This window comes from Charadrius vociferus, unplaced genomic scaffold (assembly GCF_000708025.1).
Source record: "Charadrius vociferus isolate BGI_N301 unplaced genomic scaffold, ASM70802v2 scaffold414, whole genome shotgun sequence".
Taxonomy (NCBI): domain Eukaryota; kingdom Metazoa; phylum Chordata; class Aves; order Charadriiformes; family Charadriidae; genus Charadrius; species Charadrius vociferus.
This window is the reverse complement of record NW_009648079.1, coordinates 2,915,817-2,931,183: the sequence shown is the minus strand read 5'-3', so window position 1 is coordinate 2,931,183 and position 15,367 is coordinate 2,915,817. Positions and strand designations below refer to the sequence as shown.

General features: G+C 36.1%; 1 protein-coding gene across 1 annotated transcript in view; it reads right to left on the bottom strand.

Annotated features, from left to right (window-relative positions):
• ROBO2 (roundabout, axon guidance receptor, homolog 2 (Drosophila)) overlaps positions 1 to 15,367 on the bottom strand; it is a gene marked incomplete at its 5' end in the record, with an annotated part of 419,210 nt that overhangs the window by 76,509 nt on the left and 327,334 nt on the right. The window contains 4 exons of the mRNA XM_009883862.1: positions 4,615 to 4,736; positions 9,135 to 9,301; positions 11,030 to 11,195; positions 11,894 to 11,975. Of these exons, the coding sequence (XP_009882164.1) occupies positions 4,615 to 4,736; positions 9,135 to 9,301; positions 11,030 to 11,195; positions 11,894 to 11,975 (537 nt within the window). The remainder of the gene's footprint in view (positions 1 to 4,614; positions 4,737 to 9,134; positions 9,302 to 11,029; positions 11,196 to 11,893; positions 11,976 to 15,367) is intronic.

Here is a 15,367-nt window from a genome sequence, read left to right as displayed (position 1 = left end):
TGACTGCTGCCTAGTGGAGAACATCTGAAAATTCAGAATTGATTAGGCTGAACAGTAATGTTGTGTTGCTACAAAATGGTATGGAAACTGTTTTGTACAGCATGGCACAAACACAAATGCACCAACTCACTGAGAAGACCTGGACCCCAGCAGTATACTATTTTTGAGCCACTCACATTTTCATATCTAGTTACATTGAGGTAATACATACAAATTATTCATATATCTCTTTTCCTTGTAGCCTTTTAAGTTCCTAACCTAAAAGACTAAACAATACAAGGGATATGAAAAAACCCCACAGTTGTACAAGGCTGTCAGGTATATGGTATAAACTGGCTTGATTTGAGGCTCACATAAGTTTCATAAAGCTTTCAATTAGAGGTTTGGTCACAACAAGGCTGTGATCTGCCTGAATTTCAGATTATTGACTGATTCCATTGTACAGGGTCTGGGATGGTACTTATGAAAGAAAATACTACACATTTTTAATGCTTTCTATAAACATCCAGTTGCATTTGATATCAAGAAGAGAATAAGAATCTATCTCTCATGCCCACTTAATGCTAGTCTGAATGAACAGGGTCTTTCATATGATCAAAATGTTGAGAAACCACTCAGAGGACACTCCACCTATTGAGAAAGGTGATTTTTTGTTTTGTTTGGAGTTTTCTGAATAGTAAAAAATTACTCTTGGATAATTACATGGATTAACTAGATATATTTGTGAGGTATAGGACAGGTATATTTCACATGTACATATATGCACACATTTATGTGTGTACCTGTATATATACACATATACATACATATGTATATATCTCTATATATACATGCACACAGAGTCTTTTATATAATACAAAGCCTGCGACTTTATCATTTACTTTGTTTGTTATGTGGTAACTATGTGCCACTCCAACAGCAGGCCACTAACAATATTCTTAGCATTAAAGAACTGTACTCAGTTGGGCTAAGCATCAAAAAACTGTATAATTTTGGTACACATTCACACATAGGTGGAGTCGCAGAAACATGCACCGTGGTTTGATGAAAGAATGTAATCATTTATAGGTATTCTCCTTTTTTTTTTTCTTTTTTTTTTTTTTGTAAATGGTTGATACTTCCTCATACAAAGCACTTAGGATTATTACAAAGATTGCAGAAACTCTCTGCACTGAATACTGGGATCAGAGAATATTTCTAGTCTTCCTATGACGCTCTTAACTACTCTTGAATTTGTACAAGCAGCAGTGACATCCACTCAAAAGAGCTGAAACAGTTGCTGATTTAAAGACACACTTTCTCCCTCAAAATAAGATGGAAGAAAATGCAGATGCTCCTTTAAAAGACATAAGAGAGCAATTACTGGGTAGGTTCTGTTCAGCACTGACCTAATGCTTAAGGCGACCTACAAGCGTAATTGGTCCTGCATGCTCCTTCTCACCCTCTGTGAATACGTAGTGTGGGAGGTATCTACAAAACTGACAAGAGCTCTCCATTTCTGCAGAACAGGAAACTCGTTTTCCCTGTGTCTTCAAATCTGCACATACTGCAGCTGAACACTAGACATGTTCAATGGGTATTAGATCATTTGGTTAGGCTATCAGGTTGTTAAAAAGATGGCAAGAAACTCGTAACACAGCTTATGCTGCAAATATAAGCTCCTTTCAGGCAAACCTGCTAATCTGCACCCTAAAGACACTTTGCAATATGCTCTTTAGTATGTAAATTTCAACCCCAAAATATCCCTAAGTAATACTCTGCTCTCACATATACCCACAGCAATTCTCCATCTGGGCAGAACACCTTGCACACTGTGCTGAACTCACTAGTACAGACTCACAGTAATCTTTCGAACTTCAAACAGAACAAGACAAAAGGTGATGATACACTAGAAGACTATCTAAAGGACTTGACTTTTGAAGCTTCCAATGAAGTACATTCATTTATAATCAATGTCAAATTAAAATGCAGAAGTAAATAAATTATCCTTCTGCTTGGTAGCCTCTTAGAAGGCAGTCAGGATTTCAGAGCAACAATTATTTTGCCACATTAAAGAACTGATTCCTGCTTGTGCCACAGGGCTCCTTTTCTAGGAAACTTTTCACTTTTGGCCACTAATGAAACTCAGTTTAATGCCCAGTGAGGCTAGCAGAAGTGCTCAACTAGCTGAGGTCAGCTAAAAAAGTACTTGGAGTACACCATAATCTGTTGCAATGCAAAATGTTTTGATAAAAGTAAAAATAAATCAGGCCCAAGGTTTAAAATTAGCCCCTTCATAACCGAGGGCATATCTGATTCTGTAAGTCTCATCAGCAATAAATATCTCTGCACCTCACCCCTCTATGTGTAAAGTTAGGATAATGACACATTTTTATCATTGTGATGTTAAATTCAGTATTATTTGCGAAGCACCCAAATGTTACGGTTGAGAGCATGACAGATAAGCAAGCATGTGAGACAAGCTAATAATTTTTTATTCAATGCAAGGTTTCAATGGTATGAATTTAATAAGACCTGGCACCACACAGTGAATAAAGATGAAAAGAAATGTTGAATAGCTCCATGAAGAAGAGATCCTGTATGTGACCAGATAATTACAGCTACACTTTAATACTTATGCACAAGAGGAGTAAATTTAAGTGACAGTGAAAACCTAACTTCTGACATTCCTCTTCTTTTTTTTAACACTGACTTTGTAAGCCTGAACTTCTTTTAAAACAGACAAAATGTATGTGCATATTTTAAACATGTAACACAGTAGTAGAGAATTATTTCTGAAATTTTAAACTCAATTTTGAAACGAAAGAGAAAGTAAAACCAAAACAATCTCACAAAGAAGGGAGAAATTGGTGTTAATTTGCTGGGAGTCAGGATGCCAAAAAACTCAGTACTCAAGGAAGTTCCTTGGCATTCACTCTTTGAATTGCAGAAAGTCAACATAAGGAGTCTTACAACTCTCATGGCACTTCTGTACTTTTGTATGATAGCTACACTATCTAACCATTTTATATTAATGGTGTGGACTTTATCCTCTGGATAGAGTGGCTTTTTTCCTAGAGAATATGGTTAATTAATTGGTTTTGTTCTGGGTGCTGTAAAGTTTCTAATTAGCTGTTCCAGAGATCTTTTTTTCGTGTCTGTCTTCCCTCGGGCAATTCCAAAAAGTCTCTACAAGTCAAAAAGTCTCAAAAAGTCTCTGCTTGTCAGGTGGCATAGGGTCACAGCTTTGAGGGATCTTCCCAATAAACTGATATCCATAGCATCCCTAATAATTTAATTTTACCTTACCATGTTTTCTTCACTCATTACTTGTTCAGTAGGGGCACCAAGAGACTCCTTTATATATATATATATACACACACACACACGCATATACATACATACACACACGCTCCCCCACATAAGTACATATATATGTATTTCATTATAATATAATGACATTGTCTACATTATATAAAACTGAATTCTGTTTATACTGGGGATTCCTTCTGTAGTATATGCTAAAGCAAGCACAACCCTATGAAACTGTATTTCTGATAGCTGTCACACCCAAGAAAGGACCACTGAAATCTATCAGAACAAGGAGGGTGCATAAGCCCCTGTAAACATGACTGAGTTGTGCAAAACCAACAGTAATCCTTATAATACACAATCTATCACCACACTTATCTCCTATTGTATAATCCCCTGTACACATTAACCTCTTAGCAATATTACATGTGGAAGAAATGCCCCGATCATTGTGAATACCCCTTTAGCAGAATTCATCCCATATAATGCAACTGTTTCAGTGACTTGCAGTGCAGTACTGTTTCTCTCACTCTTCCACCCATGGCTCTCCTTCTTCTGGGGCAGATACCCCAAGAGCAAAGCACTCTCTTCTGGCGTGCAGCTCCCTGGGAACTCTCTCCTTCCATGGTTGCAAATCCTTTCCTTCGAGCCTCAGGAACGAAAACGTAGCATTTTGAAAGCCTAACACTATAGCAGAAATTCTACCCGGCAGTTTGACCCCTCAAATAGAAATGTTGTTAAGTATTGCCAAGAAGATTTTGGTCTTCTGTAATGAAAGGATATCCACTGATTATGGGTAAGGCTTATGCTAGAAAACCAGATGCTACACAGTCAGATCAGGCATCAGCACCGCAGGATTCTGACTTCACTACAAGTGCCCTATAAGAAAACTATTTTTGCATTTTAGGCTCACCAAATAATAGGGTATTGTCAGAGGTCCCTATGCCTTGAAGTAGAAACTGCTTTTTCATACAGCAATTTCATGTTATATTTAACTTTGATTATTTTTTGACATGCACAGTAATGAGTCCACAGAACAATTATCCTTTAGATTATGATGTCAAGCATATTCATTTTTATAATATTTTTCTAGTCAGGCAGCTAGCTTGCTTTGAGCTGAACACTGAAGACTTTGACCCTGCCTATCTTGAAAGAGAAAGTAAAAAGACCATTTCATTACCACATATATATGCCTGTATACTGCTGGTTTATCAGAGCACTCATATTGGGGTCAAGATGGAAGCTTTTCAGGGTAGTAAAAAACTGCAGGGATAAATAGTAAAAATTAAAGTATTGTTAAGGTAATAATAACAGAAGCCTTACCGTCCAGGTGACTTGAACCGTGGTGGGTGTCAGTACAACAGGATTATGCAGTCGTACAATGACATCTCCCAGTTCTTTCTGGACTTGCCTGTGATCCACACCTTGTGCTGGTGGGCTGATATCTGCCAGGACAGGCACACACATGAAAGCATTATTTTAATGAGAAGAGCTATATATGGCATCAGTAAGAATTACTGAATAGCTTAACAACCTGATTTAAACACCTTTTATAGTACTGGTTTTTAACAATAAAACCAATACAGTACTATGGTTTAAATATGAACTCCAAAGCATATCAAGTAATGCAAACAAACCATTCACATTTAGCTGCTTAGGAAATAATGAAATATAAAGATTTTAAATGAGTATTCAGTCTCGACGGCAAAGTTTTCTCAGATCTGGTAAGTGATGAGAGAGACACAATATTCACTAGTTCCAAAATACTTAGATAATAATAATGTTGCCCAGATGCCTGGAACCAAATTGGTTAGTATAATTGAAGAAAATGAACAGGGTGGGGTTTTTTATTTTCTTAGAGCATACATGACATTAAGTCATTATATGTTTCCAAACTTTCACTAAGCTTCCCCTCCCCACATACCATGCACACAAGAAACCAAACACTAAAAATAGCATTTTCTTCTGTAAAGCAATTTTTCCCTTTACAGATATAGACAATGAAATCTAGTGCAAACACAAAAAAATAATTAGTTTATGAAGCCAAACTGATTATGGTCCAATAAAAGGCCAGCAAAAACACTCTACCACAAAAAATTTCTCTTCAAGATTATGTCAAAGATTCCTTCAAAGTGTGTGGAGAAATGATTTCTTCTGGTCAAAATCTGAAGGAATTTGATCACTTAATATACATCTATGGAAAGCTGTGACTCCATCTCCAGCATCACATGTGGCCCTCGTACCTAGTCCTTAGGGATCCCATTTGGGTTATGCCATTGTGTTAAACTGAATGAAGCTGTATTACACCTTTGCTAAATAGGAACTGAAAATACAAAATATTTCAGAAAATGAAGAAGGAGATGTGCAATGTGTCTTTTTAGTGATAGTTGCTTAAAATCATCATTTTCTGTTACATTGTTCCAAAAGGAGAATGGGCTACAGCTATCACCTAGCTGATACCTCACCATAGCACGTCCCTTCCCTCCAACTTAAACAGAAATGAAGGTACTTTCTAGCAGCCAGTGAAGTCTGGATCCCTTCAATGAATCCTTCAAGGATCTTACAACACTGTTCTCGGTCAACAGTTACAGACACTCTTACTATGCCAGTTGTCTATGTGGACTGCATAATGCCTGCTAGAAATACACATACTGATTATTTCTGCTAGAATTTGCTTGTAATTTTTCCAGTAGAGGGGATTTGGAACAGAAGCACAAATTATATTTGAAAAGGCCTCCTACATTATGGTCATGCCTGTCTAGGCATCTGTGAATCCTGCTTGGTTTTGCCATGGTATTCTCTAGCCAGACACTTGCCCTTTTTGGAGGAACATCATGTCCTTGTGAAGAGAATACATACATAAAAGGGGTTTTGTCATAGATATGGGAGTATGCAGCATGTGATTTCTTTTTATCTTCTAAATATTATTAAGAAGAAATAATAGTGCTCTTAAAAATGAAACGTTTCAACATAACAACTGAGTTTGAACCACATGCCTCCAGATTTTGAAAGACAGTAGTTTTCAATCATCAATATCTCAGCTTCACAGTTCTGGATTATCATGGGTTCTGAGCCAGCAATAAACAATCTTGCCACAGGCTTCTACTGATATTCAAATGAAAATGGCTCCATGGATGTCCAAAGGCAATATAATCCACATATGGATGTCAGAGAAGGACCCTGTCTAGCAAATTATGCCTATTCACAGTGACCAAAAACCAGAGAGATATAATAAAATACATCTGTAAAACAGCAACTCAGATTGGATAATTTATGCTGCTATCCACAAAAAGCTATGATCCTTGGTACAAAATACCTACAGCTACCCATGGCTACGTTTTAGGTTAAGTTATCCTGTGGTATATGACCAACAAAATACCTATATTTCCTCAGGAGAAAAGACATTTCTACATAGTATGTTTGTATGAACTGCATTTCATCATTTTAATGGGACACAGGTCCAGAAGTAAGGGAATAATACGGGCTAGTAACAATAAGAAATGAGCATCAAGATGCACATGTGGAATTCTGTTTTCTGATGTACACTTGGAAAAGTGCATATGTGATGCTCACAGTGTAATATCTTGTAATGTCATTTTCACATTACCAGGAGACTGTTGGTGGAAAAGCAGTTGATCTATCTATAAGGATATCGTCAAGTACTGGAATAATAAAATCATGACTCAAGCAAAACTGGCTCAAGAAGCTATATTCTGATCACAACTAAGAGGTCTCTTAAATTAAGTTGGGTATATATTTTCTCTAACCTCTCTTTTAACAGCTTCCACTGAACATACTATTAGTTGCTAGTAATTTAAATTCCAGTGACAGGATTATATATAGTTTCTTTAAAGTGTTTTTTAATATATGGTTTGGTCTGTTAATAATCCGAATAAGAAATCAGCTCCTCACTTAGAGTAATTACTGATTTATCTGTCTTTATTTGATGTAAGTCATATAAGGTAAACCTTTTGCAAGTGCCCGATTGTCTACTCATAGTCCACTGGTGAAAATATGTATAAAATTCTATTACTAGTATTTGCTATACTTAATACCAGGAAATTAAATGATCAACTATTAAAGCTACCACAGACACCTGTTGCAAATTAATATTGTATAGCACTGTTATAGCTGCTTTTTAATTCATCCATGGCCACTATGAATAGGCTTTTTACCGTGTGTCAGCTTCTTCTGTGAGCCTGAATTGAATTCAGGCATAATTAGAAATCACATCAAAACATTATGTTAATTTTCAATTGATTTTATGATTTAATTCTATTAAACTGCAGGCTTGCAAAGAAGCTATAAATCCTGTACATGTCTCAGTGTGCTTGACTGCTAAACAGCTTCTGGAAATGGAAGCTGCAACACATGCTGTAGCTAATTAAAAGACATGTTTTTACTGAAATCAAATTGCTTGTCAGTATGTCAGATAAAAAGTCTATACTTGACACTCAAATGCCAAACAAAGTTGTTTTTTTTAACTAGGTGATAAGTTATGCAGACTAAAAGGCTGGTGCAATGAAAAGCATGAGTCACCCTATAATAATGGGAGAGTAAGAAAGAGAAGAAAAATTGTGATTTTCCGTGGATAATCAAGCCATGAAATTCCTGCCCAACTCACTCCTTCAGCTTTTCAGAAAGCAGCTCTGTTTCTCCTTTCAGAGCAATGATTACTGTTTTGAGGGGATAATTATTAAGGACAGCTTTATTCAGAAAGAGACTGGGATGAAAGAGGCTGGATGTGATGGTTATGTGATAAAGAAATACCACACTACTCTTCTTTCTCTCTTTCCGTCTAGGACCAGCAAAGGACCCAAACCCCTTATACATGCTGGAGGCTGACACAGGATGCACTCTCCATGCTCACTTTTGTAACTTCCATAAACAGAGGCAGAGGATCTCATTTTAAATTAACTGTGAGAGGAGCTCTTACTTTGGACTCGAAAAAATTATAATTAAAAAAAATTAGTAAAATCCTGTATTCCAACCTGTTTAACAAAGAACTACACTCTTGAATGAAGTATTCAAGCAACATGTTGTCAAAGCCAAAAAAAATCTGTGCTGTGAAGAGAAATTTGTTTGTGGCAGTTATATGTGGTTAGAGCTTGATGTACTGTGAACAGAATTCAACAGTCAATTCAATAGCAATGGAGGATCACAGCTATCACTTATATCACCACCTATATATGAGGGATTTCCCTTCAGCCTTCCCTCTTGGTTTATGCAGTGAATCAATATAAAGAATTCAGAAATTAAGGTATATAACCTGAAGACCCAGATTTTCCTCAGAATAACTACAAAATATTCTTAGCATGCAGATATCTTAATTTACATGAATTCTCTGCCTAGATGTTGGATCAGATTAATCAATACAGGTATTTTGTGCAATTCTTTTGATTAAAACTAATGCTAAACACGTTTGTCTGTCATAAGCACTTGTTATTATAGTATATCCCTACTCTAATAATAGAGAAGAAGTAAAGACACAGAGAGAAAAGATACTGAGGAGAGCAGGGTGTTCACAGCACTTTTCAGAAAAGCTTGGGTAACTCACATTACTTTCAAAAAAAATCAGGCATCAAGGAGCACACCAAGTCTAAGTGAACTGCAAACCTAAAGGTCTACAATGTACAAAAGGTTAAAGAGCTAACCTATCTCTCCTAAACTCCAGATTGATAGAGCAAACATTGGATTATTATTATAACCAATTATTATTGGTTAAGCTCAATTCGCGATTCCTTCAGTGCTAAAACCAAATGGCCAAACTGACCTATTGGTCAGCTCTCAATTCCTTCTTTCTAATTTAGCTCAAGCACACAAGCCTTAATAATTACTATTACCTTGTGTTCGGACAGGATCTGACATAGGGCTGGGATCACTCAGACCTTGTGAATTGATAGCTCTCACCATAAACAGGTAAATTGTATTGGGACGCAGTCCTCTCACAGTGTAGAGAGTGGTCTTCACATGGTTAGCCACCGTTTGCCAACTATTGCTCACAGATTGACTGCAATGAGAAGAGAGTTGAAGATTATAGACTAATACCAGAGAAAAATAAATAAGTGAAAGGACCTACTTTTGTAACCCTATATCAGGTCTAAGTACAGGAAAAAGTAGTAAAAGCAGAGTAAAAATAAAAATATTTGTTTCAGTTAACTCATCAAGATGAGATTAAGAAAAAACCCCACAGAGCTGTCAAAAGTATTTCTCCTTACAGCAGAAGCAAAAGCTTTTGTTATCTCTCTAAAATAAATACCTGCAAAAGGAAAGTGTGGAAAGCTGTAAAGTAAATTTGAATGATAAATAAGCCACTCTTGAACATAAACCTTAGAAAAGAAAATCCCATTCAAAGAATATTTTTCTATACTGCTAAGTAAATTATGTCAATAAATTGTCATTGGAAGAAAAGTATTCTCTTTGAACTAAATTCATACTCAAAGTTACAAAAAAACCTTCTGAAAACATCCTTGTAAACGAAGGAAAGCATATGAATATTTTTTCTGTCACTACATTTTCCATTGGACATTATTATAATCAGATTACAATCCACTGTATGAAGAGATTTCAAGTGTGATTGTTAAAACAGCTTTTAATGAAAATGCCTGGCTTTTTTACAAGTTATTGAAGGGATGCCATTAAAGCTTATCTAGGGTGAAATATTACAAAATTTTAAAGAGAAAAATTTGTTTTATTGTGCTTTGTTGTATAGCATTGACAAAAAGAATCTTTAAATATATTAAAGGGAAAAAGAAAATGGAAAACCACAAGTTTCATATTGTTCCAATTGTTTAATTCATGTAATGAATAAAGGCTAAGTTCCAGAACAAAATCAACAATCTGCACCTATGGTAATGTTCTTTGCATATCAGCAGATCAGGATGAAGCATTATCACTGTAATTTCTTAAATTTGCATGCATATGATTTTGACAAAGTCTTGCATGAATTTTAATTAAAAGATGAACTAAATTATTTGTCATTTGTTGAACATCTTGATTCAAGAAAACATTTAAGAATGTGCACATTTTTAAGCCGAAGTGTGCATTACTGATACATATGAAAGATGGCCCATGCTTAAACAAACTCGCTGAATTGGAGCCCAGGACTTCTTTCATACCATTTCATACCACATGTATTAATTGCTGCTGTGTGGAAGGGAGCAGCTGGATTCTCTTCAGCCTCAGGCTGCAGGATGAAATCCTAAATTATCAACACTAGCCTTTTCAGTTAAAAGTTTTAATCTATCTAAATCAGTAAAAAATAGAAATTTAAAGTGCTTTGACTCTTTCATAGGTGCTGCTTTAACAAGTACAGGAATTAAAGTATGCAGAGAGGCTTCAGGATTACCCATTTATTTTCGTATTATTCGTACTATGATAGTCAAGATAACACTGGCCCAAATAATTTGACTTGCAGCACTCCCACAGGAGACCCTCACTGGTCATCAGTGCTAAGGGAGAAGCAACAAACAATGACTGCATTGTCCTGTTATATTCCTGTTAACCTGAAGAAATAGATGCTCGTCTAATTAATCACTTAAGAAAAAAGTCATAAATTAACAAAAAATCAATTTAAAAAATAAGAATCAATGCCTGCCATAGCAGCTAAGTTTTTTAATGAACTTCTAATGATATGTGTAGAGTCCAAAAGAACACCACAATACCAATAGAACAGCTGGTACCACCATTTAAGCAAAATTATAAGGGAAGTAGATTAAAAGTGGAATAATTCACATACCTAAAAGCCTCAATGATATATGCACTAGCTGGTAGGCTTCCAGGGGTTCCTGGTTGCCAGGACAGGGTGACACTGTTCTTAGTAACATCAGTGACCTGAGGTTTGGATGGTGGCCCAGGGAGGTCGTTCACATCGTAACTTTTACTGACTGTTGCTCCACCAGATTCTGTGAGGCACAAATAGAAAACAATTACTTTTTATCCTTGATTGTATAAATTCAATCAAAGTAGAATGTTAAAATGAAAAACGTGCCAAACATCTGCAAAATCAGCATAACCAATGTTCTTAATCTGTAAAGAATTAAGTCAACAATTGTATTGCCATATTTTTGGATGAAGAGCTATCATTCTTTAGGTACATACTGAAAGACAAAACCTGTAAAACTCAAAAGGTTATACATAGATATATTAAAAAAAGAAAACAAAGAATAACAAAAAAGACCAACTTTCCTGAAATTTACATAACGTACCAAAACCTTAGTTCTTAGAAGGCTGAGAAAGTTCCTATATCCAGATCAACTCCAGTACTCACAGAGAGTACATTGGACTTTGATAGGCGTCTGTGTATGCGTAAAAGTTTTCTTGCCCAAGCCAATTACTGGACAAATCCACAGTTTATTAATACTCCTGTTTAGAATAGTTATAGCATATCGCTGTCACTGGTGACAAACGCAAATTGTTGCAATGTCAATGGGCATTTAAAGATAAAAACAATGAAAAGCAAGGCATGTGAAGGAACCCAGCCTAAAACTTCTCCATCTCAATCCCAGAATTTCTAGAATGGATTATTTGATTCAGACTGCTCTCATATAGTCTATACTTTCATTTTGTGCCAACTGAAAACCAGCCCCTGGATGTCGCTTACCTGTCACCTCCAGCACAGCACTCCAAGATGTCTCCCCACTGGAACTTGTAGCGACACAAGTATAAGTCCCAGTATCGGACAGCTAGACATAAAAAACAATTAGGGGCAGTTTTAACAACCTTTTAGAAATAGCTGACAGAGTTTACTCTGATTTTCTTTTTCTAAATATTTCTTGGTAAGAAGGACTTAGCCTACATTTTATACCAGACTAGAGGGCACCAGACATTTTCAAACAATCATTTAATGGTGGCTTACTTTTGGAGAACTATAATAAGATTACTTGCTTCTAATAATTTTCTAATTCTCATTTTCATACTGTTAATGGTACCGGTACGGCATGTAAATTCTACAAAAGGGATGTTTTAGACAGTGTCAATCTTTGTGTTGGTTACAATAAATGCAGGTGAAATCAGGTAATAATATAACAACAATTAACTTAGATGATAAAAATGTCACCATTCATTATCCCACTTTACAAAACACAAAATATACAGAGAAGCTCTCCTACCACTATGTATAAAGCATGGTAATCTGGAGATGGAAACAGAAGAGGGAGAGTGCTGACTCTAGTGATAAAAGAGAAGAATTATATTCACCATCAGGTGTCTTGACGGAAATAGGACTGAATCCAAGAAGCTTTATTAGACTTTAAGGAATTGTAATGGGTGTTCTGCTAAATGCAGATTGGCACTACAACAAAAGTGCTTAAACCTCACTCTTCAAGAAGAATGTCAAGGCACATAAGTGAGATGCTTTTTAGATTACTTGTTGACATATAATTTAATTGATTTTTAACTTTGTCATGTTTGAATTTTGTTGGTATTTTCTTCAGATACACTGGGATTGCAGTGTGCCATTCTTAGGGGCAGGAAGCAACTGATTAATGCCAGTTCAGGAGCATGAGTTGTAGTTTAGGAGGTGCTTTTGCTGTGCAATATGAGCAAAATTCAAACCTCTCCTGACAATGCCTCAGAGACTCAAGAATATAGAGGTACTGCTAATGAAATAAGAAAGACTCTTGAAAGGAGGCATTTTCCAGAGGAGAGCACCTTATTGCATTCTGAAGTAGTGTTCTATTTTACTTCTTCCTGGATTTTATTAAATATATAATTCTTCATTATGTGATAATGGAGAATACTTCTCAAGGCTATGGTTCTCAACTTCATTTGTGTACTACCGTGACAGATGCTGTATGGCACACTCAATGAAGTATGTGGTATACACAACAGAGTAACTTGCAGAAGGCAAACTCAACATATAAAGCAAGCTGGAGATACGCTGCCTCTTGCAAGTTATGGTGAATTATCTAACTTCCAGACTGTGGATGGATTAGATACAGACATAGTGTATTGACAATTCAATTATTTATACTTTTTTTTTTTTTGTGCTATAGAAAGAAAACCAGGGGAGGTGAATGGAAAATCTTTGTTATTCAGTAAAATAAACAGTTTTCTTCCTTAGTTAATGCAGGTGTCTAAATCCGGTGTGGTACACTTTTATGGAGCAGAAGGGAGTTTTCTGTCAGTGTTGACCTGTCTGAAAGGGTATGTATGTGAGTTTTTAATTGTCTTCCTCAGAGCAACTGGGAAAATTAGCTCATCAGAAAAATCTCTAGGTTCCTGTGTATAACTGCAGCCCATGGTTCACTCTGACTGCTGCAGACTCCTGAATAATTTGATTTACACACAGAGAGTTGCATAGCAGAAGAGGATGGTCTCAAAGGCTTAAACAGTAGTGGCTCACCTTTACCCATATCTTGAAATCTTTTATGATTGCAATAGTGATTATTATTTGTGAGGGGAGGAGAAGGCTGAGGACATGTGGGCGATAAATATGAATTTGGTTTGAACTTGGGTGCATAACTGTACTTGGACACATCTCATGGCCGTTTTTTGCTTAGGAAGTGTTGCTAGTCCTTGCTTAGGTAGACTTGAGAGAAAAGTTAAACATTCCAGATTTAAATCCATATTTAATTCATAAAAATTGCAAGGTACAGGAGAAATCTGTTTTTTATGGTTCTCTGTGTTTTTTGTTTTTAAGTTTGAGTCAAACAGTGCACATTACTGCAATTGAGGGGTTTATAAAAAATGTCTTTCTGAGCCTTTAAGGAAAATTGGTTACCAGTGAATGAGCCACTTAAGGATCAATAAAAGCTTCATGTCTTTCAAAACCACACTCACTACTAATACTGTTTTCTTCTCCCCTTGCAAGCAATTTTTTTTCCTTTCGTTTACAGACCTTTTGCCTCTAACAGCAAGATTAATGCGCTGGCACGATTTAGAACCAATTTCATTGTTTGCATAGCTGCATGCAGACAGGTATCCCAGGAGCTTCTGCCTCATGGACACTCCACAGAAGCCCATCGTCGATGCCTGAAAGTTTGTTTGAAATCACTAAGCTTCCACCTTTAATTGCTGCTTTCTAACACTACTGGGGAATCTTGACTATTCAAGCGCGCTCTTTAATCCAGCTCTACAGGAAAAATGCATTAACCTTCATGGCCTAAACCTGCCTTCAGCCCAGGGAGGAAGGATAAATTGTTTACTCAAGGAAAACTAGCATAAATTTTTTAATAAATTCCATTTTGTTCCAAGGAAGTTAACAATTCACCTACGATCACTGATGAGATGGTATCAGAAAACAAAACTGCACTTTATGTCTTGTCTTCAGTAGCTATGTTTATTGACATTTTTTTGGATGGCAAAGCTAAGTGCAGAAATTACTGCTGATGAAATCAAATGGTTTCTGAAATTGTCTTTAAGTTCCTGACAAATAATTACATCTACCTTACTATTTTTCCATATACATGCTTGTCCACACACACACAAAGAACTATGCATTTTTATTTCAATCGGGGAAAAAGTTAAAAACCCAAACAAAGATTAGTAACTCAATGTTTATCAACAAAACCTGACATTATTCTATTTGGAATATTGTAAGTTTTCTTTGTACTTTTAAGATATCATATTATCTCATGTGTCAAAATGTAAATATTATGATAGACATTTCGTTATGAATAGAAATCCATCTGCATACGACTGCATGTATGTTACAGTATTAGATGTCTTCTCCCATTCGCAGCCTTATGGAACATCTCCAGCAAGCGTAACATTGGAATAAATCAGCCAGCTCAAGACTGACAAGACTCATTGATGGAGAAAGTGCATGGCCAAACCCTGATGAACTCCAAAATCACTCACTAGCACAATAGCTACTTGGAAAATTATGATCGGGTGTTGAAAATGAACTGCTCTAATTTTTAGCAGAGGCAACAGGCCAGTGGCTTCATGGTATGATCGACTTAGAAGATAAGGAAGGCCTGTTCTTTTACATGTCTATCTGTCCCCAACTCATGTGTGTTATTGCAATGTATGTAAAATTTAAAAATCAATTCTATTTTTTAGGGAATTCTAATAGAAACATCACACGCTAGTTTGGCTCCTCTTTTTGTGTCTCCCTGCCCCCTTCCCTACA